The 26,630-nt window shown below is 39.1% G+C and overlaps 1 protein-coding gene across 2 annotated transcripts in view; it reads left to right on the plus strand.

Moving 5' to 3' along the window:
• Positions 1-25,097, plus strand: part of LOC101849751 (N-alpha-acetyltransferase 35, NatC auxiliary subunit) — a 26,539-nt gene extending 1,442 nt beyond the window's left edge. Inside the window, exons 2-21 of one of the 2 annotated variants that reach the window (XM_005091581.3) lie at positions 648-735; positions 3,060-3,187; positions 3,830-3,944; positions 4,179-4,253; positions 5,007-5,174; positions 5,556-5,666; positions 6,267-6,317; positions 8,341-8,424; positions 9,378-9,495; positions 10,689-10,867; positions 11,967-12,026; positions 13,833-13,939; positions 15,289-15,454; positions 18,218-18,396; positions 18,860-18,945; positions 20,765-20,880; positions 21,467-21,607; positions 22,441-22,563; positions 23,492-23,572; positions 24,646-25,097. In XM_005091581.3, coding sequence (XP_005091638.1) covers positions 691-735; positions 3,060-3,187; positions 3,830-3,944; positions 4,179-4,253; positions 5,007-5,174; positions 5,556-5,666; positions 6,267-6,317; positions 8,341-8,424; positions 9,378-9,495; positions 10,689-10,867; positions 11,967-12,026; positions 13,833-13,939; positions 15,289-15,454; positions 18,218-18,396; positions 18,860-18,945; positions 20,765-20,880; positions 21,467-21,607; positions 22,441-22,563; positions 23,492-23,572; positions 24,646-24,705 — 2,193 coding nt within the window. In that variant the 5' untranslated portion in view covers positions 648-690 and the 3' untranslated portion in view covers positions 24,706-25,097. The remainder of the gene's footprint in view (positions 1-647; positions 736-3,059; positions 3,188-3,829; positions 3,945-4,178; positions 4,254-5,006; positions 5,175-5,555; positions 5,667-6,266; positions 6,318-8,340; positions 8,425-9,377; positions 9,496-10,688; positions 10,868-11,966; positions 12,027-13,832; positions 13,940-15,288; positions 15,455-18,217; positions 18,397-18,859; positions 18,946-20,764; positions 20,881-21,466; positions 21,608-22,440; positions 22,564-23,491; positions 23,573-24,645) is intronic. The other variant, XM_005091582.3, reaches the window with a different exon arrangement.
• Positions 25,098-26,630: the final 1,533 nt, after the last annotated feature.

Genomic DNA, 26,630 nt, shown 5'->3' on the forward strand with positions numbered 1-26,630 from the left:
GAGAATAGCCTACGCTGGCAAGTCTCACCCGGGGTGAGAGGTAGATTGTTCTTCTATTCTCACCCCGGATGAGAATAGCCACTTCCAATATATTAACCCTATTCTTCCCATTTTAGAATACTTCTAGTGCGAAGATCTCTTTGAAACTTTCAGTATTTATCAAAAAATCATTTTGACAAACTGCTGCAAAGCGTGGGTCGGATTAATGAGTAAATTTCCTCTTTGGAAAGTGGTGGCACAGAGTTCCTGGCGTCTTATGGATACAAGATAGTAAAACACGACGTACGGATAGGGATAAAGCTCACGTCTTGATTGTTTTATATTTGAAAAAATTTTAATAAATGCTGGAAATATTTAGGTACACAGATCGGAAATCGGAAGTGAAGTCATGCTGGACTCGATTCAGAGTCCAAATATAATTTTTTTTTTAGATCGCACTTCAGTCCAAATAGTAATCGGACTTCAGTCCGAATAGTCACTTCGATAAATGAAAGGAGAAAATATTTGTTGGACGGCTGGTCAAATATGAAAGATGATAGTGTTTCCTGGAAAAATTAGTTCATGATCATACTAATTTAGAGTCAGTTCAGATTCATCTGAGTTTTATCTGGTTTCTGTTTCTAAACCTTTTTTTATGTTCTCCTCAGTTGTAAATTTTTGGTGCATGTTTGAGGCTGGATACAATCATTTATGCTCAATGCTTGCTGTGGACTGAATGTGAAAAAGGAAAAGTTTGTAAGTAGTAATGTGGTATTTTAAGTAACTTAGAAATAAAAATGTATATGAGGCAGCCTGGTTAAATCAGGCGCTCGTCAAAATAACGAAATCGGAGAAACCGACATTTTTCCGACATTTTGGACATTTTTATCGAATTTTTATTTTTTGGCTTAACCTCTTAAATATGTTCATTCATATGAACTCATATTTTCATGTGTATTTTACAGAAAAACTTTATGCACAAAATGTGTCATTTTTCATTTTTTAAATGCTCTTTAGCTATTGGAATTACCAAACTTTGACGGCCATTTTCTTGCTAATTTCACCACTGAAACTTCACTTCCTTCAATCGCAAAATCTTGATTTCTATTCAAGATAAATGGATAGTTATTTGTGAGGCATCGTGGTGGAATCAGGCGTTCGTCAATTTTTGGGCTTGTGGAGTTATTGGTATCATCTTAAAGCTTGTTCACTTGTCTTTATTTGGATGGAAAAAAATATCAATTTATCTTGAATACAAGTCGAGATAACGAATGAAGGAGGTGGGGGTCACCTGTTTTCAGAGGTAAAGTTAGTGAGAAAATGGCCACCAAAGATTAGTTATTTCCTTAGCTTAAGAGTCCGTGGTAACTGAACATTTACATTTTTTGTGCCTTTAATCAACGTTTTTTCAGAAAAACCCACACAGAAATGAGTTCTTCTATGGGCATGAAAGGTGTTGAGCCAAAAAACAAAAATTTGATAAAAATTCACAAACCTGCGGAAAAATGCAAGTTCCTTCATTCTGATTGTTTTGACAAGAGCCTGATTCCACCACGATGCCTCACATTTCATGAATCCAAGGCAAATCAGATGATACCAATAACTCCACATGTCCCCAAATTGACGAGCGCCTGATTCCACCGCCTTGTGAGACCTATGTAATATTTTTAGAAGTAGGCCTAAAGACTTTCTTTGGGAGGAGTTCCACTGAGGGCCACGCTTACCATGACATGGTCAATAGAGCAAACTATACAAGGGTTAGGGTTTGTTGTATACCCCGTTCAAAATATCCCCGTTTGTGTGTTGTTGGTTGGCCGGCCCTCTGCGGAACTCTTTCCCTTGCTTTTCTGTGAATGTTATCTGTTTTGCTTTCATGTATTTGCTACTTAAATTTAAAATAAAACAATATGTAGTACCATAGTCTCCGCCTAAGATCCCGGTGCTCGGGAGCAAGGACAATGCTCGATCTTAGGCAAATCGGGATCTTAGACGAACCGGGATCTTAGCTGAATGGCCAGGGTGAAGGGTCCACAGTAACTCAGGGTCAGGCCCAAAATCTGTACAATGATCTTCCCTTACTTTAAAATGAACTGACATGACTCCTGGGCACTAAAAGTTCTTTTCAGAAGTCAGTTTTCCCTTTTTTTTTTGTTTGGGGGTGGGGCGTGGGGCTTTTTAAAAAAAAATACTGTCCCAGGTGGGAACCAGTTGGCTTCAAGTAATACCCCCGACAGAAAGTTTATTGCTTTCCATCTCTAATGGAGTTCCCCGCGCATGTCATGATGCATAATAAATAGTTGTGTTGTTCACACCGACCAATATTTTAAAAAATGAAAGGCAGGTTCACTGCCAAAAGATGACCCCATTACGCAGAGGCGATCGGACAGTCCATGAATATGGGCGCCAGTCTCTCTAGGAATTAGAGCGCAAAAGTGAAAGTCGCGAGCGATGTTCGGGAAAACATAAGCCTCCACAAATTCGCAGTTTGATAGAATGCATCCTGACGCTTGCTTGTAGGCCCTCCCCGCCTAGTGGGTTATGTAAGATCAGGCAGATGGCTTAGGTGATCAGGGAAAGCAAGGCATGGACGAGTTCACACCTTAGTGCGATCCCGTCTGGGGTAAACATGGTAACCGCTTATGGAGATTTACAACAGAGGTGTGATTGCCTTCATGACAGTGAATGATCCGTGACATGACGGACTGTACAATGATCGCACTTTTTCGCTACTTGGTTGATCAGCTGAGCATGCCTAGGCTTCTTATTCTTTTTTATTTACTTAAACAAAGAAAAAAAGACTTAATAATGACCTGAAAAGCGGGATCTTAGCCGCATGTAGCTCCTTCAGTGCGGGATCTTAGAGGTGACTTTTATATAGTAAAAATTCTGTTTTTCCAGAGCAGCGGGATCTTAGGCGAACCGGGACCATAAGTGGTGGGATCTTAGGCGGAGACTTCTGCATATGCTCTTAAGTTATGATTTACGGTTGATCATATTTATAAGGTTAGGTGTATAGTGTATGTATTTTGATGAATGAGATACACATGAATATAAAAATGTAATCTAATTCTTTTCCTCAGTCCATCATGTCTGTAGACAATGATAGCGAAAGTCAGGACTGCCCGAAGTTTAAATGGGTGGACATTACCAAGGACTTTTTCGCTGCATCATCACAATTACAGCTGGGAGAGCTGCTACATGACACCTCGTACGTGAAGTTACACATTCTCGCTTGTCTCATCTGAAATATCCTTCCATTACTACCAATTAAGTCAAAAAATAATTTTAAGTAGCTCTCATGTCACTGCAAAATAGTGTTCTTTTTTTTAGAAGCATTTGAGAAGATTGCTTTAAAAAAGATGTTTAAAATTCTGTACCTATTGTTACTTCTCTTTAGGTTTCTTCTGTCTGTTTTACCTGGTAACTTACATCTTGAGATTTACATTTTGGTTTGTTGTTTTTTTGTTTTGTTTATTTCATTAGATTCTGCTTTAACAGGCATAACCTTGACTTTGCCATTTGGTGCATATTGTAGTGTGTGTGTCTCCGTGAAAGAGAGTGTGTTGATGAATATTTGAACTTGTACTTCTAGATGTTTTAATGTATTTGCAATGTTGCAGCTAATTTCTCTTTGTAGAGATGCGTTGTTATCGATCCAGCTTTGTAGAGACACAAAAGTTGTTATCTTATGATAATCATGCTTAGTTTCACAGTGTATAATTTCTTTTCTTTTTTTCGCCAGTTTTCATTTACAAAACAGGATCTTGAGTAAATGGATTTGATTAAGTGAGGTAAGGTATGTTTTTGTGAAAACTAACTCTCTCTTTGCTTTTTCTATCCTTAAAACCAGGTTTGGCTTGTTTGAAGCAATGTCTGCTATTGAAATGATGGATCCAAAAATGGATGCTGGAATGCTGTGCAATCAAATCAAGCGAAAAGTGTTGACATTAGAGCAATGTGTTGAGGTGAGTTCACAGCGTTTACTTTGATCTCTTTAGTTTCATCCTTACTTTTATTATCTCTATTTCTCTAACAGATCTATGAATTGGTCCAAATGTTTCAATGCCAAAAAAAAAAAAGATTCCTATGGTTACCTTGTTAGAGTGTGTCCTATGTTCTCAAAAAGCACATCAAATTTTTTACTGGGCTCTCCTGTACCACTGTCAACTGACGGTGTGTGTTTATTTTTGCTATTTCAGGAGGGCAGTGTGAAAGTATCAGGCCTTGATTACCAAGAACTGATTGGTATAATGGATGCAACTCTGGCTTGTATGGTGAGTTCGTCTTATGAATAATTTTACTGTTTTTCAGTCTATTTAGGAAGGCCTTGTTGATTGGTTTTTTTAAAGATGAAACTGAGTTAGATTTGCTGAGGAAGGAATCCAGTGTGTCAAAAAAAAATATACTCCACCACTATGTCTTGTCTTGTCCAAACCTTTTCGACTGACACAGTATTTAGTTCTTTTTCTTTATCTTGTTCTTTTTCTTGCTGATACTTTTTTTAGGGTAGCTCTTCCATGAATAAAGTTGGTTAAAAATCTGAAACCTATGGCTGTCTATTGGAATGGTTTGCTTATCTATGTCTGAAAAGAAGAAAGTATAGCAGTGGTCGCATCAACTGTTTTGCTTCTCTTACCCAGGGAAAATGTTGTATTTTTTCTCCTCAGCAGTTCTCATTAAGTTCATTTAACGACAGGTTAGGTAAGAAGAAACTCACATTGTATGAACTTTCTATTGTGTGGAGAAACATTGTGAAAGCCTTACATCAATACAAGCTACAGTGATATCTGCTGTACATGTAACGGCCAATGTATAAGACAATCACTTGCACAAAAGACTACTTCCCATTTCCCCCCTTGCATTTTTTAAGTATCGTAATAACACTGTTCAAGACATCCACCTAGCTAAGACAACCACTTTTCTCCTCAACAATGTGTGGCCGTCTTGGACAATATCGACTTTTAATATCTTTTACTTTTTTTCTGAAGACTGGTTGTTGAAATCAATTTCTCTTCGTGTGATTTCAGGTGACTTGGATAGAAGGCCATTCTCTAGCCCAGACTGTGTTCACAAATCTGTACCTGCATAATCCTTACATCATCGAAGACAGGTGTCTCAAGGCATTCTGCATCATCATGTTGAAGACAGTGGATCACATCCGAGAGAGGGTCAATAGGGCTGGCACTGTGGAAGAGGTGAGATATGAGATGATATCAGTAGAATTCACATGAAGTTCTATTCTCTTTTAGGGTTTTTTATGATTGCTCTTGGATCTATTTGCCTAGCATGTTTAGAAATAGCTTCTTGGATTGTTTTCTTCACATTATTGATTGAAATAAAAAGATGTTGCTCAAACATGTCCATGTTTATTAGGCCAAGTAATTTTTTTTTCTCAAACATTGTATTTTGTGATCGTGTAAACCTCATTTTTATATGATGATAAAGGGAAAACCTTTATGTTAAGATACTGGTGGGCAATGCTGCACCAGGCTATTTTTTCTCCTGATCATACCACTGTAGATGCAACATTGGTCAAAATTAGAATTCAAGTCTTTCCTTTGTTGATCATCTTTCAGGAAGATTTTCAGCCGATGTCGTATGGATTCAAGATGGCCGGTGATGTGACAGTCACAAGGGCCTTAGGAATGGTGAAAGAAGTGGAAGAGGAGCTTGGAAAATTAAGCAAGGTACTCACTGCATGTTTGGCATAACACTCCACTTTATATCACAAATTGTAATTTGTCAAGACCTTATTTAAATTAGTAACCATTGGGTGCTTTTCATTGTTTCTGTTAGTTTATTGCAGATCTGCCAAGTCTCCAATAAAATCAGAGCCTTCTGATTTATTTATTTTTTACTGTTGAAGAACCCTGATCAGATTTGCATAAAATATGATTTTCCTCTTGAATTCTGCTTCCATCAGTCACATGCAACTTGTCTTAAATGATGTGGGAATACACATATTTATTTTCATTTATTTGTTACTCTCTGTTAGTAACATTAATTTAATCTTCCTGTGTTCTAGAGACTCTTGATTTTTTCCCCCCATACTCTGCTCTGTTTTTTTATAGGGAGGATCATGAGGCAAAATCCTATTTTTTATCATTGTCGGCCGGTCTGTTATTGTTTCTTATTGTATGGTGTACAAGTATTATTCAATCATTGTGCAGTCATGCATAACCGATGTGATAGATGTCTTATTTGTCATGTCATTTATCATACATTGGGAACAATTGATTTATGTACTTTTCCTTCTTTACCATATTTGTTTCCTACTTTTCTCGTAGAATACAAGAAGCAAGCCTGGGGAAGAGAGGAGTGAGTCTCAGGAGCTACAGGTATTTCCCATGTTTGGACAGAGATACTTTTAGACATGCGATAACAAAAATGTTGATCCAATGCTCAAAAATACACTTTTGATAATAGCATGCATATTCAACTAGTATAGCGCTGAAGGTGGCGGAGTTGGAGAAAAGTGAGATACAGTCGAACCTGCCCTGACGGCCACCTATACAAACGGCCACTTTCAATTACCCCCCTTGCGTTTTTTCTATATAATTTAACTGTGTAAAACGGTCACCTGTCCAACGCGGCTGCGGCCACCATATTTCAACGCACAACCCCTATCACACTAAGCAATAACACCTGTCTTAGACGGCCACCTTAGTGATTCCATTACATTTTGTCATAAATTGTGCATTGACCCCTGGCGTTGTGGGCGAGCCGTCATAATCCATTCACCTGTCGTTGTTGTTAGGTAGTCCCTCCAACCGATCATGTTGCGTAGGCCCCTCCCACTGTTGACCAATAGGTACCAATGTTCAGCTGCTGGTAATGTAAGAGTGTGATCCCTCATAACCCATAAGCCCCGCCCAGAACTCATACGCAAATCGTAAGTGAGATGAGTGGTCACTCTTTACCCAGTCTGTAACAAAGTACCAATGGACGTCAACATGAACTTGTGACAGAAGTGTCGCTCGTTCTCCGAGTGGTGGCGACCCATGTGTTTGTTTTACAATAGCACGCGGTCCTCCTTGTCTGACACATTTTGTTTTATTGTCACCCTTGCGCAAAAGCAGCAACAAAATAAAAATAACAAACAAAATACAAACCAACAGCAACAAAAACAACAGCAATGTGGCTACTTTCGATTGGGACGTCAGATGGGAATGGTTGGTTTTCTTCATCTTGATCAGTTCTAAGACGGCCACCTGTCTTATATGGCCACTTTTCTCCTTGACAATGGGTGGCCGTCTTACACAGGTTTGACTGTATTTAGTGAGAGAACACAAGGCTTTGTTTTATGCATCAGTGTAATCTTGCTCTTGAAGCAAATGAAATACTTATTGTCTCTCAAATTCATTTGAATAATTGGAAGTTACAAGGCAAAATCACACCACACTTCTTTTTTTCTCACTTTTCCTGAAGTGCAGGCTCTTTTTAAAAAGTTATCTACCTCCACTGTTGATACAGTTGTGAAAAGCTACCTAAAGACATTCATTCTTTTGTATACATACAAGTCCCCCATGTACATACCTTTGTAACTCTTTAGCCTTCACCTCATTGTGCAACAACTAGTGTCTTTGCACTCTTTGATGGGATACGCTTCTAATGACAACCATCCTCACATATTCATTCTCTGTTTTGTTAAAAACTTTTAGAAGAAAAGTCGAAATTGTCCAAGACGGCCACCCATTGTCCAGGAGAAAAGTGGTCGTCTTAGACAGATGGATGTACTAGTCAGCATCATTCTTATATGGAAAAATGACAAGGGAGGGAAGTGGGAAGTGGTAATTTATGTAGGTGATTTGTTTGGACAGGTGGCTGTTAGAGCAGGTTCAGCTGTATAAAGGTTAAGAAGTTATTATCAAAAAGTGTTGTTTCTGAAATGGAAATCACCTATACGATATTTTAGTTTTGTATCCCAGTATTCGAGGATGTTGGAGCTTCCCTTCTGTCTCCAAGAACACAATGTTAAAGAGGAGAACATCTGATGCTGCCTCATGGCCTTGCCACTAATCACAGCAGTTGCCATATCAGAACTACGTATGATAGTAATAATAATTGCATTTATTTTACTTGTGTGAGATGTGCTGACAAAATGAGGAGTTGCTTCTCCAATTTTAGCCTTATGGAAATTGATCCATTAACTTTTTAGGTGGAGTTTGTACAATTTGTAAGTGTGGAATAATAAAAGAACAAGGTAGACTTGAAGAAAGTGGCATCAATTGAAAATCTATTAATCTGACCTCTGTATCAATTTTCAGCCGATATCTCCGTTCTTGGATCGTGAGAAGTAACTCTTTCTGTCAACACACCTCACATAGAAATCTCATGTCTGCTTTACTTTTGCCTCCCCAGCACCAACTGGTCACCGCTCTTCACGTAAGGCTCAGATTTTACAAGTTGTTCTACTCAATGCTCCAGTCTTTTGCCAAAGAAAAGGTACGTACTCCAAGACTTTGTGAGTATTAATTTTTTTTAACCCCTTAGTGACAGCTTCCCTACACCATACATGGAAAATCATGAGCCAAGATGCTCTCCTCCCATGCAATATACATCTTAAGTTGCAATATATGGGATTTTATAACTGTTCTGCAATAATTTTAAACAGAATTCTATCAGAAATGTACGAATGACAAAAATCTTTAATTTTGAAAGGGTCGCAAAAATATTGGAACTGCTCGCCATCCTGGCAAGCAAAAATTGGATTCAGTTAAAGTGAAAAAGCGTTGAATCACACAGAGGTTAAATAAAACTTGACATTAATACTTTTGAGTTTGTGATTTTTAAAAATTGTTGAAGAGTTGCATTTCGTAAGTAAACACTTTAAATTGTATTTCTAGTACAAAGATTGTATTAATATCAATTCTTGTATGTTTTTTCATTTGCTAGTTTATTTTTTTCAGAGTTTTTGTTACTGGCGGAGGATTGCTTTTTTGTTCCTTTTAAACCAATGGGTTGGGATTTTTTTTCAATAAATTACTGTTAGACAAACTATGTTATCTAAAATACTTTACTTCCTGTGTATTGCTCTCAGTTTTCCATGGTTTGTGACTGTTATCGTCGATATAGTGGTAATACAAATTTTTTTTCCTTCAATTCCTTTTCCATTAGGTCGTATGTGGGTTTTTTTTTTGGTAAATGCTATGAATATATGCATTTTTATTGGCGTGTATTTGCAGTACATGTTTATTTGCCACAGTCAGTTCGTTTTGTAATCTTTATCTACTGGGGTTCTAGAGATTCTGATTTTCCTTTTCCTAACTCAATTTTTTTTTGGGGGGTACCATCTTGAGTAAAACTCATATTTTTGGTCAAAGATTGGTTAGCAGGTCTGTATTCATGAAACGTCAAGCATCTACTTATCACATGTTTTTATTTGTCCCTGCCTACAGTGTGAGGGTCTTTCCACGGCCCAGAAACAGCTGACCCAAATAGTAGAGTTAATTCCCTTGATGAAATCCTCTGTGCCACTGGGCATTCAGGAAGGTTCCAGTGCTGCTTCAAAGAATGGTGGGTTGTCCTTATGCTTTAGTGTCTGTTTTGTTTTGTTTAGATTCTCACGTGTGGAAGTGGATGTAAAGGACATATTATTATTATAATCAAAATTGTCATAGATGGCCACCAACTCTTTAGGTGAAAAGTGGTTGTTATGGATAGGTGGATGTCTTGGACAGAGACATTATATGTGTGGTGCACTGACAAAATGAGTTACTTCTCGGATTTTAGCCTTATGAAAATTGATGCATTAACTCTTTAGATGGAGTTTGTACAATTTGTAAACATGGAATAATAAAAGACTTGAAACAAAATGGCATCAATTGGAGATTTATAAATCGGACCCGTGTCGATTTTCGGCCAATATCTCCATTCTTGGATTGGGAGAAGTAACTCATTTTGTCAGCATGCCTCACATATTTTTAAAAAAAGGTGCATGGGGGGAAGTGACCATTTTTAGACCAATTGTCTGGGACAGGTGGCTGTTACAGCAGGTTCGACTGTATGTACATCTTGTTTGTCACTGTCATTTGTACCATGATAATGTTATCACTTCCTGTGCTGTGCGAAGTGGCATTGGTGGTCTAGTGGTTAGGTTGCTGGGCTCTCAACCAAGAGATTGTGGGTTTGAATCTCGTAAGGGTCCCAACGTTGTGTTCTTGGGAGAGAACTTAAAACTAATTTTCCTCACTTTATCCAGGTGGGAATGGGTACGGCTGTAGACGGTGAAAGATTTTGTTTTCAGTTTGTTACTAGACTAGTGTTTGAGCTCTTAATCAGCTGCTTGCACTGCATGCTTCGCAGGAATTCCAAGTGTTCCAGGGTCTGCTGGGATGATATAAATTGTAAAGTGCAGAGAGCTTGCTGTTCAGAGGGTATATGCGCTATACAAATGCTATTTATCTATTCATTAAGTGAAGTACCCTACAAATACATCAATGCAATATATTCTTATTTCTCTCATATTGTTTCATTCTTTTAGAAATTGTATTTTAACTTTTTATGTACGTGGTTGGCGGGTGCTTTGGTGTGATTTGCTCCTTTTTTCCTATTTAAACGTCTATCTATCTTCCTTATCCTCCTTTTTTGCGTGTTTGTTACTCTCTTGTAACACCTCTACACTTCGTCACTTTCATGACCTAATTGTGTTGCAAGTGCTATAATACTCTTACTAGAACTAACAAAGTCTCTATGAATCGTGCCTGCAGACTACCCAACAATAATGGGTTTTGAGCCTCTGATCAACCAACGGCTCCTGCCGCCAACATTTCCCCGGTACACCATCATCAAGCCCAGGCTGGATTCCTTGGACTACATCGGCGTTCTGGTTCAGACGCTGCAGGGAGTGACCACTGTACCCGAGCTTGCGTCCTTGCATAATACACTGGTGAGATGTTAATTGATTACCTTTTTTTTAACATTACAGGTGCTGATTTTTCCCAAATAAATCTAGATTTCCAGATTTATGAAATTATTCAGAATAAATCTAGATTTCCAGATTTATGAAATTGTCCAATTTTGACTGACTTCAGGCTGATCGTCGAGAAGTAGTCTTGATACAAAATGCACTAAATAATGTTTTGATCCATAGTTTTTTAGTCCCAGCAAGTGGGTACTTTGGGGATCCAAGAAATTCGGGGGGGGGGGGGGTTATATCTGGTAGGCGCCCTTGAACATTTGGGTCAATTTTGAACAGGTGCTTGCAGGGTGTTTTGGTACTTCCTTCTTCTTTCCCTTCTGTCTATGTTTCTAATCTCTCGCTTCTCTTCTGGATGAAATTAGCTGGATGCTCTCTCTCTCTTTCTCTCTCTCTCTCTCTCTCTCTCTCTCTCTCTCTCTCTCTCTCTCCTCCACCCCCACCCCCCTTTACAAATGTTGGTTTGTTTGGCAAAATTGAATATTTTTCATGAGTCAATTTAGATTAGCTAGCTGCCATCCACCACTTTAAATTTGTGTTATTGTTTGTAAAGAGGTTCATTGGGTCTGTTAGTTTCTTTACGCTTTGTTGCTCGAAAATGGACGCAAGAATGCTTTGCATGTTGGTTAAAATTCTGAATGTTTTAAAAAACAAAACATTATGTTGATCTCTCTGTATTTATTTTCTCGAATATCCCCACTCCAGACATGTACAGTACATGAGGATGCTAATTTGTTTTCTGTCTATACATGACATTCACTGTTCCAGCTAGCCTACACTGCATCACAAAACTAAATAGCAAGAAGGAAAGACAATGAAAGGAAAGAGAATGATCCCGAAATAGAAATATGAGAATTGCATTGTTTCCACTCTTTAGGACAGTTGGGAGGTGGAGTTGGTGTTGTGAGTGTGAATGCAGATTTTTTTTTCTTATGCTTTAAATATCTCTCTTTCTAAGGAATGCAAAATTTTGAAAAGAAATTCTCCATGCAACTCTTACTAACTGATTTTGTATTACCATCTCATTTTGTTGTTTAAAAAAATTATTATTTGGTTTCGTCATATTCAGGAAGCTTTCATGGATTTCAGCAAGTCATCCCCTTGTGTTTTGTCAAGGTCCTTATTGCAGGTGAGTGTATCTCACAAAGGGATTGTGCCCTATTTAGTTTAAAATGAAAGTATAATCTTACTTTTGACTTTTTGACCCTCCTTGTGTCGACAACCAATTAAATCCGCTTTTTTAAGTTTCATTCTATGATGCCCCAGTCGATTTGATCAGCTTTATATTTGAGATGCTGTTCACATTTATTTATCCTAACATTTCAAAATGAGCTGAAGGTTCCATGTACTTTCTACTTTCTGAAAATGTATAGCTCTATGACCTTTGCTTGCTTTGTTTGCCTGGTTTTCAAACATTTTCCAACAGAATATGATGGTCTTATAATTTCCTTTGACACCATAGACTATTTGCTTGTAACGGTTTGAAGGTTAAGTCCTAGGGTTTGTGAATAGACAGGGCACATTTAGCCTTACGGCCGCAACACTCCCACAGAAGAAACTGCTTCTTCCCTGTTTGAGGTGTGAGCATCTCTAATGGCATAGTCCCATGTATGTGCATCAATGAATCTATGCCGTGTTGTGTTCATGTGGTCTTCACTGTGATGGGGTTTTTTGTCTTTTGTATTCATGTGGTATTTACCGTGGTGTTTTGAGTTGTGTTTTTTTTCTTCCTCCTCCGTAGTGGATGATTGGAGGGTATTGCCGATAGATCCTATGTGTTTTTTGTTCCCTCTGTTCTTTCTGGCCCTCTATCTTACTTTGTGGGTGGTTGGCGGGTGCTCTGGTGTGGTTTACTCCTTCTTTCCTATCAAACATCTATCATCCTTATCTCTCCTTCTTTTTTGTGTTTGTTACTGTCTTGTAACACCTTTAATCTTCGGCACTTCTATGACCTTATTGTGTTGCAAGTGCAGTAAAACACTTACTAAAACTAAAACTGTCTTATTTTTTCTCAGCACTAAATGAGCTTTATAGTGTTGATGTGCCTTTCTTTGTACATACAAATAAATAAATCGCCTTTTTTACTCTTACCACAGAGCTTCTCTTTGTTCTTACAAATAAATAAATCGCCTTCTTTACTCCTACCACAGAGCTATATGCTGTGTCTCAACCATATCTGTACGTCCTGTTTTACTATCGTACCCATACAACGTGGGGAACTCTGCGCCACCACTTTTCAAAAAGGAAATTTACTCGTTAATCCTGTCCATACACTTTGCATAACAGTCTGTCAAAATGATATTTTGAAAAGTACTAGAAGTTTCAAAGAGATCTTCGTACTAGCGGTATTCTAAAATGTGAAAAATACAACCCCAGGGGTACAAAATGACCCCAGGGCGTACGGATAGGGTTAGGAGTGACTAGATTCTGTTGAGTAGGGCGACAAACTATTTTTTTTTTAGTTTGTTTGAGTAGAGAAGCACATCGGCACAATAATGGTCATTTAGTGCTGGGAAAATGTAAGACAGACAGACAGACACAATAGGAGGAAATGAAAGAAGGACCTACCCGTGGCGCCCTCCAACCACCCACACAAACTCATCAAAAGTAAATAATCTTTTTTTAAAGCATTTTTACTGGCCTTGTATAGCTGTGTCGAACGAGTTGACTCATTTTTCTTATGAAAGTGTGGATTTTTGGGGTGTGTTCTATTGTGAGTTTTCTCTCTCTTTCCCATGAAACATCTACCTTCTTCATCCCTCTTTCTTTTCTTTTTCTCTTACTCTCTGGTGATGCCTCAAATTTTTTACACTTATTTATTACCTATTTGTGTTGGTGAGTTCCGTAGAACTCTTTCTAAAATTTATACTTTAAACAAAAATTTCTTACGAGAGTGATGATGACAAACTACCAAGTGTTTTCTTCACCTGAACAGCTCATGCTCTTGCCCCCGAATCGCCGAGTGTTTGGTCAGCAGAGTGTGGTGGATGCTCTCAAGGACACCGTCAGAGCTTTCATAGCTCCACCCGCCCTTTCCCCCAAGTGAGTGCCTGTGACGTACAAATCCTTGGAAGCTTAACTGTTTAACTCTCCTTACCTCCTTCAGTGCTGTGCGCAGCTCTATCAGTGCTGCGCGAAATCATAAGCAGTTCCCTGCATTGGTAGTTTGGCAGGCGCTCTAGTGTGGTTTGTTACTCCTTTTTCTATTTCCTATCAGATACCTGTTGTCCTCATCTCTGCTTCTTCTTTTTCTTTGTTTTACTCTTTAGCAACACCTTTAATTTTTGGCTTTTGTATGACCTACATAAAACCTTACGAAAACTAAAATTAAGCACTTCGCTGCCTGTAGGTTGTTGGTGGGTGCTCTGGTGTAGTTTGCTCCTTCTATCCTAGCAAAATCTATCGTCCTTATCTCTCCTCCTTCTGTTATGTGTTTATTACTCTCTTGTAATTCCTCTTGTCTTCGGCACTTGTATGACCTTATTGTGATGCAAGTGCCATAATACTCTTACTAAAACTAAACTAAAACTCTTACTAAAACCATGCACTTCCCTGTATTTGCCATCCACTGTTGTCACCAGCTAGCTTGCATCTACAGTGGGTGGTTGGCGGGTGCTCTTATGTGGTTTGGTTCTTCTTTCCTATCGAACATCTACCGTCCTTATCTCTCCTCCTTCTTTTTGGGGTTTGTTTCTCTCTTGTAACGCCTGTAATCTTCGGCACTTATATGACCTTATTGCGTTGCAAGTGCCGTAAAACTCTTACTAAAAAAACTCTAATCTTCTGCACTTATATTGCCTTATTGCGTTGAAAGTGCAGTAAAACTCTTACTAAGACTAAGCACGTCCCTGTATTTGCCATCCACTGTTGTCACCAGCTAGCTTGCATAATAATCTATTTTATATTTGGCAACTTGGAAACACGTTTGTCACTTTTCTCATAAAACTTCGACAGCTACAGAGTTAAAAGTTGACATGTACCTGCAAAAAGATAGATAGGTTCCCATGACAGAGCCCGATTTTTTATTTATTCTTTTCCTGAATTTAGAAAAATTAATTTGACGAAAAGTTACCGTCCTTTTTTGGCCTTTGTGATTATTCCACTGAGAAACGAAAAAGTCTGTGTAGCTGTCCTCTACAGCGGAAGTGCCGGAAGTGATATTTTGCAATGCGCATTTTGTTTTGAGAGTATAGATCTAGACCTTCTAATTTTTTGCATCTCTCTATTGCTCTATTCCAGTAGAGTGTAATATAGTAAGCCAATAACTTTCAGTTGATGTTAATGCACTGATCATTCCTTTCATTGAAAGGGGGCCCAGCTAGTAATAATAATTAATAGCATTTGTATAGCACATACCTCTGCTCAACAGCCAGCTCTATGCACATCCACAGATCCTCCCTCTACAACAGCTCGGTGGCCAAAGAGTACGTGGACGCCCTGATGTCGCGGGCGGCCCGGCCGCTGTGCACCATGTTCCAGGTGACGGGCCACAACCGGGCGCGGCAGAGAGACAAGTGGGCGCACGTACTGGAGGACCTGTCCAATCTGCAGGAGGAGGTTTGTCAAGCTTAGGGACAAATTATGTTTGTGCAGTTTCTGTCGTTGTCATTGTTGTTGTCGTTGTTGTTGTGCTCGGGGGCCAAATGTTTGTGCCGTCTCTGTCGTTGTTGTTGTGCTCGGGGGCCAAATGTTTGTGCCATCTCTGTCGTTGTTGTTGTCGTTGTTGTTGTTGTTGTTGTTGTTGTGCTCGGGGGCCAAACGTTTGTGCCGTCTCTGTCGTTGTTGTTGTTGTTGTCGTTGGTGTTGTTGTTGTTGTGCTCGGGGGCCAAACGTTTGTCGGTGGTTGGCGGGTGCTCTGATGTGGTTTGCTCCTTCTTTCCTATCTAACATCTGTTGGTAGGTGGTTGGCGGGTTATCTGGTGTGGTTTGCTCCTTCTTTCCTATCCAACATCTATCGTCCTTATCTCTCCTCCTTCTTTTTTGTGTTTGTTACTCTCTTGTAACACCTCTAAATCTTCGGCACTTATATGACCTTATTGGGTTGCAAGTGCCGTAAAACTCTTACTAAACTAAACATCTGTTGTTCCGATCTCTTACGGTGTCCAATATTTCGTCTCAGCGATCGTTTGGTTTGTTCGGGCCCCCCACGTTAAGTCATAAATCACTAGCAGGTGACCTGCAGTTTCATACGTCAGGTCAGGGATTGACCGAGGTCAACTCGTGCACAGCGCTATCCTATCTTGTCCGTATCAGAACGTGTTTCTTCCCCTAATTTCATGAGCCGTAAAATGATGCTCACTCTACCCCTAGAATCTATTTCTTCGCCAATTTCGCTTCATCTATGTCTTCTTGGTATCTTGTGAAAGTTTCACCTGTTTTCATCGATTCGTTTGGGAATAATAAGTTTTAAATTGTGAGTGTAAAGTGATCGAAGGTGCCGTTGATAATGTGATCTCTTCAAATTTAATTACAAATCATTCCAAAATGAAATGATTGTGTTCATTTCAGTTTGCGCGGTGTGATAACCATCAAATCATATTTTCTAATGATGTGAATTTTGTTTTTCCAGCACTTTACAGTGACTGGCAATCAGTGAATTGTGTTCCTCAGTAAAAATGTTTCAACTGCAATGGGTCACCCACTTGAGAGCCATAGACAGTCTCCAAGTGAACTTTGTCGGGTCTGTTGGCGTTTAAATTAAACTGTCAAACAAACAAAAAGTACAGGAAGCCCCGATTATGTAAGACAATGGCAGGAGATATTCTCTTGATTTATGAGATTGATGTGAGGGACGAAGATGAACAGTCGTATTCAACTATCATTAGTGTCAGTGTTTTACCGCAATTTCAACTATCAAAAGGAAAGGTGTCACGTCAATTCAAGCCGAAAAAAGCTGTTGAAGCTAGTAGGAACATATGGTGTGCCTTTGACAATAACAAAAAAATTTTTAAGTTTCCCCACATTCTCACGCTAACAAAATAACCAAACTTTGGAGGCCATTTTCTCACTAATTTTACCTCTGAAACCAGGTGACCCCCACCTTCTTTAATTGCTAATATCTCGATGTGTATACAAAATAAAGGGATATTTTTTTCATGAAAAGCAAGGCAAGTGGACAGGCTTTAAGGTGATACCTATAACTCAATATGCCCAAAAATTGACGAGCGCCTGATTTCACCACATCATGACACATATTAATCTACTGGGAACTCTGGAGACTCCGATTTTTTCCCGAAATTTCTATTTTTTAGGAGGATTTTGAGAAAAAAAACTTATTTTTTGTCATAGACTGGTTGGCAGGTCTAGGATTTAGTTGTTGTCTCCCCCTCCCCCTTTCACATACACACACACTCACGCACAGACACTCACACACACACAGATACACGCACACACACACACACACACACACACAGATAGATACACACACACACACACACACAATCACGCACAGACCTCACACACACACAGATACGCACACACACACACACACACACAGATAGATACACACACACACACACACACACACACAGATAGATACACACACACACACACGCACGCACGCACACAGATACACGCACACTCACACTCGCGCACAGACACACACTCACACACAGATACACACACACACAGATACACACACACACAGATACTCACACACAGACACACACACGCACACACATACACCCAAACCCTTTATCTCGTTATATTTCAGCTTCCCTGGGTTGCCCTCCCTGTTAATAAAACTTGACAGGCTGCTGTGCCCCTTCAATTTTGATACTTTCCATGACTCTGCTTGACAATAACATTATGTTTTGGGTTTTTTTATAGTAGAGGGTTTTACGGCGCTCGCAACTGCATAAGGTCATATGAGCGCCATAACATAATGTCTGATGTCAACAGCACTACTATTAGTTTAATAATTATAATAATAAATAGCATTTGTATAGCGCATACCCCTGCTTTACAGCAATCTCTATGCGCTTTACACTATGTTATTACCACAGCAGACCATAGAACACTCAGAAACGTTCTCAGCTTCCCGAGAAGCAATCAGTGCAAGCAGCTGATTAAGCTCTCGAACACTAACAGTCTATAGCTGGTTACCCATTCCCACCTGGGTGAAATGGGGTTCCCGCGAACCAGGACGCAACGTCGGGCCCCTGACAGGATTTCTTTTCTTGTTTATATAGTTGAAACTGCTCTTATGACCACCTGTCCAGGACAACTACCTCTACAAAAGACCACTTACACCCCCCAGCTTACGTTTAATGTGTTTTAATTTTATACAGTGTTACTTACTATCTGCTGACTTTGTTGCAGGCGGACAAAGTTGATGCGTTCTTGCACAGTATGCTTGTGAAGACGGAGAGGAACAGGAACCATTTGGCTTGCTTTGGAACCTGGGTGCTGTACCACACCCTCAATGCCATGATCAATTACACTTTGTCTGGTTTTGAGCTGGAGCTGTACGCCATCTTTGAGTACCAGTACGTCTACTGGTGAGTCACTTCATTTTTCCATTTCTTTTCCTTGTACATTTTTATCTGTTTGTTTGGATAAGTCTACAGATGGTATTTTCAGGACTTTAAAAAAATTCTGAATTTGTACTATTGGTCAGGAAAAGTATTCCTGAATATAACTCATTGTTTTGGACGTATTTTTGTTTTCATTAGCCATTATAGAAGCCAGAAGTCATTTTAACCTTAATTTCGCTTCTCTAAAAACTCTCCTCTGCGGATATGTTGGTCACTAATATGCGTTTTTCAGTGGCGGCTTTGGAAAAAGTCATAACAGCGACGTTGAGTTTGTCATTCACCTCGCGTGCTTTTATACTTTATGCAGTTGCGAGCACTGTAAAACACTTATCAAAACATGTCATTCACCATTAGTAGAAATAAAAGTCATCTATCGCATTCTTTCTTTTTTGTTGAAGATTTCCATCTCTTGCCAAATTTCTTTCAGGTACTTGTATGAGCTTCTGTATGCTTGGCTAGTGTCTACTTTGCACAGAGCGGACAGTTTTTTGCTGGAGGCTGAAAATGCACCAGGTACTTTCATATTTGTCATTTCTCTGAGCTTATATCAGATACGAACACCGTGGAAGAAACCTGATGGGTGGTTGGCGGATGCTCTAGTGTGGTTTTGCTTCTTCTTTCCTATCAAACATCTATCGTCCTTTTCTCCCCTTCTTCTTTTTTATGTTTGTTACTCTCTTGTAACACCTCTAATCTTCTGGCGCTCATATGACCTTATGCAGTTGCAAGCGCCGTAAAACTTCTACTTAAAAAAAAAGAAACCTGAAGTATCTGTGCACAAAAGAGGCAATGTTTGTGAACCTGATTATCCTGTGATATGTTTATAATTTATAATATTGTTTTTTGTGAAATAGTTTTTTGATTTGTAAGAAAAAGTATAAAAGGACACTAACTGATCTTTTTTTTTTTTTTTCAAAATCAAATACGAGGGAAAGGACAGTTCTCATATTTAGAAACTAGCACTTGCACGCTGTAAGATCTTAGATCCTAGTTTAGTTCTCAGAGTTCTGAATTTTAAACTTTGCTTTTGCGTACCTTGGGTCAAGAACTTTTCAAATAACAGACGTAGCATGTAAGACTTCCTGGTACAATCAAATGTGAATATCAGCAGGGGGGGAAGTACTCATAGAGGAAAAAGCCTGGGTTTGCGACTTTACTTGCATCAGGACATCAGGACTGTGTCAAGCCAAATGTTTATTTGTTGGATCGACGCATGTCTAATAGGCGATGAGGGTATACTGACTATGTCACCTGTGACCAGAGCTGTGTTTGTCCATTGATGCCCCACTCCTTCCGTACCACAACGTGCCTCCATCCTCCCCGGTCCCTGCTTTGATGTATTATTTCATAAAGTCGAAGATCACTGTCAGCTTGTGGGTCGTTGGCGGGTGCTCTGGTGTGGTTTGCTCCTTGTTTTCTACCAAACATGTATCGTCCTGATCTCTCCTCCTTTTTTTGTGTTTGTTGCTCTAGTCTCTTGTAACACCTCTAATCTTTGGCACTTATATGACCTTATTGTGTTGCAAGTGCCATAAAACTCTTACTGTGGGTGGTTGGCTGGTGCTCTGGTGTGGTTTGCTTCTTTTTTCCTATGAAACATCTATCATCCTTATCTCCCCTTCTTCTTTTTTATGTTTGTTACTCTCTTGTAACACCTCTAATCTTCTGACGGTCACATGACCTTATGCAGTTGGGAGAGCCGTAAAACCTCTACTAAAACTAAAAAACTCTCACTAAAACTAAAACTGTCATTTTTTATGGGGGGGGGGGGGGAGGGAGGGGGTTAATGTATGATGTTGGAGGTTGTCCCTTGTTTCTCTTTGACTCTTATTGTGTCCAGCCGCACAGTTGTCTTTAGATCGGTATTAACTCTTTCACTACCGAGAGCAGTGTTTCATGGCTCGTGTTACCCCCAACGCTGGATCGTGAAGCTGTGTTTCACGGCTCGCCACTTCCTGCGTCAATACCACTCCTACTTTTGTCAAAATCGAACCTGAAATTTCAGGCTGAAAAATGTTCATTTTTAGCAACATGTTGAGATTGTTCATTATGTCCCCTTTATTTTCATATTATATAACACATGTGGCTAATATTGAACATTGAACTAAAAAATCTTTAATTTGTCCGACAGTAGGCAGAATCAGAAAATAGTTTACAGATAGGGCCCGGTCCTGGTGAGGGAAACAACCCCCCCCCCCCCATTCCGATGGTCAAACCCCCCCCCATTCCGATGGTCAAAGAGTTAATGATGTTTTTGTTTGTATGATCATATTTAATATTAAAGTAAGTCCTCCGTATTTGCTGAAATAGTATTTGATTTCCATATCTCTAGATATGACTCAGAAGGGCCGAAGCAGCAAGAAGAAGAAGAAAAAGAGAACTCGCACCTTGACCAGAGAACTGACCATAGCTCAAGCATACCAGCAGATGTTTGGTGGTTATTATAAGGTATTGTGTGCTTTTGTATTTGTTCTTCACTTTTGCCTCAGAAGTGCTGATTTTGTAACAAATCTTGAAATCCAGATTTCTGAAATTGTTCAGATTTTGTCTGACCTGGGCATGTCATATTGTACTAATGTATAAAAATAGACATGATACAAGATTTATTGTGTTTTGCTGTATAGTGACTCCTTGAGATGCCACCCGCTTTTGTATGCAGCTCTGGGGGGGGGGGTTAAAATACTGAATACCTGCTCTACTACATTTGCTCCTCCCATTGTCTGTTACCAAACACTCGCATTGTGATGTAGAACTTCACTCCTAGAGTACTTTTGTTTTATACAATTTTTTACTTCTTTTTTTTTACCTGTAATCAGAAATAGACAAATTTCTGCTGGTAGATTCGTTTTGATCAGTGCAACTTATGTTTGGTTTTGCTAGGCCGCCAGACGTTATTCGCTCCCCCTGTGTCTTGAATATACGCAGTACCTCAGAATACACTTGTTTTCAAAACCAGATCCTAAAATCCACAAATTGTTTTCATAAGTGTAGTGATGACTGATTTGTTTTGTTTTAACTTTGGGGTTTTTTTCAGGCTGTGGTTGCCTTCCAGCTGTGTGGCAAATTGAAGGAGCCCAAGTTTCGCTTTGACAACGAGGAAGTTCGCTACAGCCACAGATTCGCTCCCTTTGCTGCTGTCCTCACTCCCCCGTTTGTTCAGTACGCTCAATATAAGGTGAGAGACACGTCTGCTTTCCTTGTCTGCTTTTCATTCTCCTTGCAACTGCTTTGTTTTGTGAATGCAGGCACACAATTATTGCATTGTGTTTATGTGTACGGATGTGTGTGGAGGAGAGGATGTGTGAGAGAGTGTGTGTCTGGGTGTGCTCGTGTGTGTGTGTGTGTGTGTGTGTTTGTGTACAAGGTAAACACGAAACCAATGTGCCAGGATCTGTACAAAAATATGTATTTTATCTTATTTTATCTTTATCTTATAATAGAGTTAACCTGTCAAGCTTAATTAGGTTCTTTGGCTTTTTTTTTTATGATGCCCTCATTACTACTGCTCAGTGTATATTGCCAATTGAATTCATTGGTTTGAGTCATTGCCAGCCAGATTTTCCTTCACAGAAGGGGCAAAACCTATGATTTTGGCACAATAAACATAAAATTCAACTAATTTTTATTAGAACCTTCGAAACCAAACACATTTTTTTTTCAAGGTGGTGACTTAATTTGGTCAGTTTTTTTCAAAAATGGTAGCCTTTGCCTTATCTAAGAAGGAAAATTTGGCTAGTTGGACTCAATCCGATGAATCTTACTGGTAGTCTGCACTGCGTGTAAGGGACTATGTGCTATGTCCTTCTTGTTGTAATCCCTGGAAACTGCTCATCTTTTTTAAAAATTCACAAAATTATATTTGTTAATTTTAATAGTGGATTTCATAATTTTTTAACTTTCAAATTAGCATTTTGCTTCAGTGAAAATAGAAGTAAGCCTCTTTGCAAATCTTTTAATACTTCATACCCTGATTCAGTTTGGCTTTGTTGTTTCTTTGTTTTTTATCAGGAAACTTCAGATCTGAATCGGTATGAACCTGTACCAACGTCCCAAGAAATGTTTGGATCTGCTTGCAAGTGCTTTTGCCAAGCCAAAGAACTCTTAGACTCAGTATCTCCACAGTCAGAGGAAGTGAGTATATCACATTAGTTTTTGAATAATTGGTCGCGTTTAAGCACAATGGGGCTATCCCAAAAAAAATGCTGTTTTGAGAAAATCGAGAGTAAAGTTTTTGCCCCTTATTTAATTTCTGTAAAAGACAAGGAGAGTTTTCTCTAGAACCAAACAAATATACACACCAATGAAACCAAACTTCTCCTATAGGTAGGGCAATTCCAACTTTCGGTATAGGTCAAGATTTCTGAAAACCCCCGAAATCTGGGTTAGCTCGCTTGTCCTTAAAAGTGACCAATTATTGGTCTCTCTGGTAATTACACATTTCGCTGGAAAAAGTAACTCGACTCGGTGGCTGAATTTCTGTTTTCGTGTAAAGATGTCAGTCTTCTTTTAGTTACAATGATAAGTATTGGAGTGACAATAGCACCTTCAGTTGCTTTGTGGCATTCTACTGGAGCAATGATACGAGCATCGATTCTTAACTTATCTTATTTTGTGTCAATGGTCCACGTGCATGTTTACAGTAGTGGTGTTTTACAACAATCTTATTAACTCAAGCGAACTGGGTTTAAAAAATGATGACAGTGAAAAATTAATGATTTGACAGAAAGTTCATATCTCGCAACAAAATATTTGTGCTGTCCATATGAGTTTTTGGTAGGCGGCTCTTGTGTCACTCAAGCCTTCTTCTTTTTCTCCAGTGCCAATCTATACCTGATCTATAACAGCAGTTATTGTTTTTGTGTTGAGTTATTATAAACTATTTACATAATTATAACATAACAAGTGCATTTATATTGCACATGTCTACGCTCTACAGCATGTTCTATGCACTTTACAACTAGTATTACCGCAGCAGACTCTAGAACACTCAGAAGCAGTCTCGACTTCATGGGAAGCATACGTAAAACTATCTTTCTGCTCTTGTTTGTTGTGTCCACAGATACAGACTATGATAAAGATTGCCAAGACAAACTTTGTGGTGATGAAACTTGTTGTAGGAGGACACAAAGGAGATTCAAAGGTAGGTCAATTATGTCCTGCTTTCTATAGAAAGGAGCATTTAATATTGTCATTGACATCTTCAGTGAAGTTCAGTTTCAAATTAGACCAAAACACAGATTTCAAATGTACTGATAGCTTGAGGTACTAGTGGTAAAAGTTATGCTGAAACTTTTGGGAGAAGCCAATCTATCTCCATGACCAGCCCTCAACCACTTTCTTTTGGTGTTCATGTTTTGTGTTCCAGAAAAATGTTGAAAATTGCTTGTAGCAGAATTTTCCTTGTAAACGACATTGTTTTCAGCTTTTGGGTGACGGTCCTGTTAACAGTGAGATCATAAATGTTTGTGAGTTGAGTATGAGGCTCCTACTTAACTGGTATGGACTATAGATATTCAGAAAGAAGTAATGAAGTTGTTATTTTTAAATATAGCATTGTTATTGATGAGTCCTGAAACACATGAAGCTTTATGTAAACATTTCATATCATTGCATTAGCATGTACAGTGCAGCCTCTCTATGACGTCCTTACCGAAAACTCTCTATAATGACATTTTTTTCTGGTCCCGACGATGTCGTTAAAGAGAGGCTGCACTGTAGTTGCTTTTGCCAAATGGGTAAATAGGCACTTCATAAATTATAGCAATGAGTTTATTCTATTATGTATTAATTATATGTAAGGATTGATGTTGTCATTCTCTTTGTCTTGCTTGTTCTTTTATCATTTCTTTATGTAAAACTTTGGAGACTTTTGTAAGTACTGAAACAAGACATTTGTTTTGATTATCCTCCCCCTCCACCCTCCCTTTCCCCATTTTGCCAGCATACTACAAGTGCAACCAACAGAAGTTACCGTCACACTCTGTCTGTGGGTAGTTGGCGGGTGCTCTGGTGTGGTTTGCTTCTTCTTTCCTATCAAACATCTATCGTCTTTATCTCCACTTCTGCTTTTTTATGTTTGTTACTCTCTTGTAACGAAACACCTCTAGTCTTCTGGCGCTCATATGACCTTATGCAGTTGCGAGCGCCGTAAAATCTCTACTGAAACTACAAAAAACCACTCTGTCATGGTATGTCTCTGTGTTTTCTCCTCAGGACCCTCCCGACTTTGACTTCTCTCAGCACAAGGTCCTCCCTGTGATCAAACTGGTGTGATAGTTTTACAGATAGTTACGGATGAGCTGACTGAGAGAGGAATGCGGAGGATGGGAGAGTGGGAGAGTCTTCTGTGTTCGACTTATGCGTGTTGAACTGTAGTTACGGATGAGGTGACTGAGAGAGGCATGCGGAGAGTGGGAGAGTCTTCTGTGTACACGGCTAGGACTGCAGACCGCCACGTTTGGATGTATTGACTGCTCAGCGTAAGACTCCCGTCATAGGTCACTTTTCAAAATGGTGTGTGGTGGAGTCTTACACCAAGCAGGCGATTTGAACTTGAGTCATTGTGCGGGTTTGACTGTCTTGGTCCCAATGTGTTAAGGTAGAATTACTTCAGACTTCACACTGCTGTAAAAGTGAATAAAGGTGTATTTTAGACCCCCCCCCCCCCAAATATCTTCATGAATTATAGCAATCATGGTTTCCTGATCCTGTAAGACATAATATTTTACGACCCTGCTGTAACCTCCATCGTGACCCCAGATGCTGCACATGAGGTCAATCAGTTCAAAATAGGGTTCCAACTTCATGTTTCCCCATTCTGCTGTACGTATTGAAGTGTAGTCAAAATTGTCCAAGGCAGCCACCCATTGTCAAGAGGATAAGTTTTTGTTTGATACTGTTTGAGCGCTTAATCAGCTGCCTGCACTGTATTCTTCCTGGGAAAGCCGAGAATGTTTCTAAGTGTTCTGGGTTCTGCTGTTGTAATAATATCAATAAATATATAAACGTGTCGCGATGCGGTGGATTCAGGCTCTCGTCAATTTTGGGGCATGTAGAGTTATTGGTATCATCTTAAAACGTGTTCTTTTTTGTTGCTTTGGAGGTAAAAAATATCCATCTATCTTGAATAGAACTTGAGATAGTTGCAAATGAAAGAGGTGGGGCTCGCCTGGTTTCAGAGGTAAAATTAGTGAGAAAATGGTCTCCAGAAATTAGTTATTTTCTTAGCTTGAAAGTTCGTTGAAACTACCAATTTACATTTGTGTGTCTTTAATCTTGGTTTTTCAGTCAAAATCCACACAGAAATGTGTTCTTTATTGGGCATGAAAGGTGTTGAGCCAAAAAAGGAAAATTCTATTAAAATTCACAAACCGAGGGAAAAGTGCATTTTTTTTAAAACCCTGATTATTTTGACGAGCGCCTGATTTCACCATGCTGTCTCACAAATGTAATTTATTATTTATTATTATTTAATACAGCGTAAAGCGCATAGAACTTGCTGTTGAGCGGGGGTGTGCGCTATACAAATGCTATTTATTGTTATTATTATTATTGTCTTTGACAGGTAAATGTCTTGGACAGTATCATTATAACATAGAAGGAAAAAAAGCAAGTGGAGGAATGGAAAATGATTGGGAGTACAGGTGATTGTCTTGGACAGGTAGTCATTAGAGCAGGTTGGACTATATTCTGTTTGTTATATTTATGGGACGAAGTTGGAGAAAAGACAGTGTAGTGCCTGTTCTGCGATCGCTCCAGTCTTTTGTATAAGTTTTTTTCTAGACTGAACGAACAGCCTCCCATAGTCTCTGAATCTGATGACCTACAGCTGGATGTATGCTCAACCCTATCCGTACGCCCTGGGGTCATTTTGTGCCCCCGGGGTTGCATTCTTTACATTTTAAAATACTTCTAGTACGAAGTTGTCTTTGAAACTTTCAGTGTTTCTTAACAAATCATTTTGACAGACTGCTATGCAAAGCGTACGGATCGGATTAACTAGTAAATTTTCTCTTTGGAAAGTGGTGGCACAATGTTCCCCACGTCGCATGGATGCGATAGTAAAACACGACGTACGGATATGGTTAAGTTTATTTAAGTTGCTAAAGTAGTACGAAGAATAGTGGTAGGTATTAGAATTTTTAACCCTTACAGTCTTGGTCGTGTATTTGGTGTGCAAAGAATTGTAGACACAATCA

The sequence above is a fragment of the Aplysia californica genome, unplaced genomic scaffold, assembly GCF_000002075.1.
Source record: "Aplysia californica isolate F4 #8 unplaced genomic scaffold, AplCal3.0 scaffold00032, whole genome shotgun sequence".
NCBI classification, from domain to species: Eukaryota; Metazoa; Mollusca; class Gastropoda; order Aplysiida; family Aplysiidae; genus Aplysia; species Aplysia californica.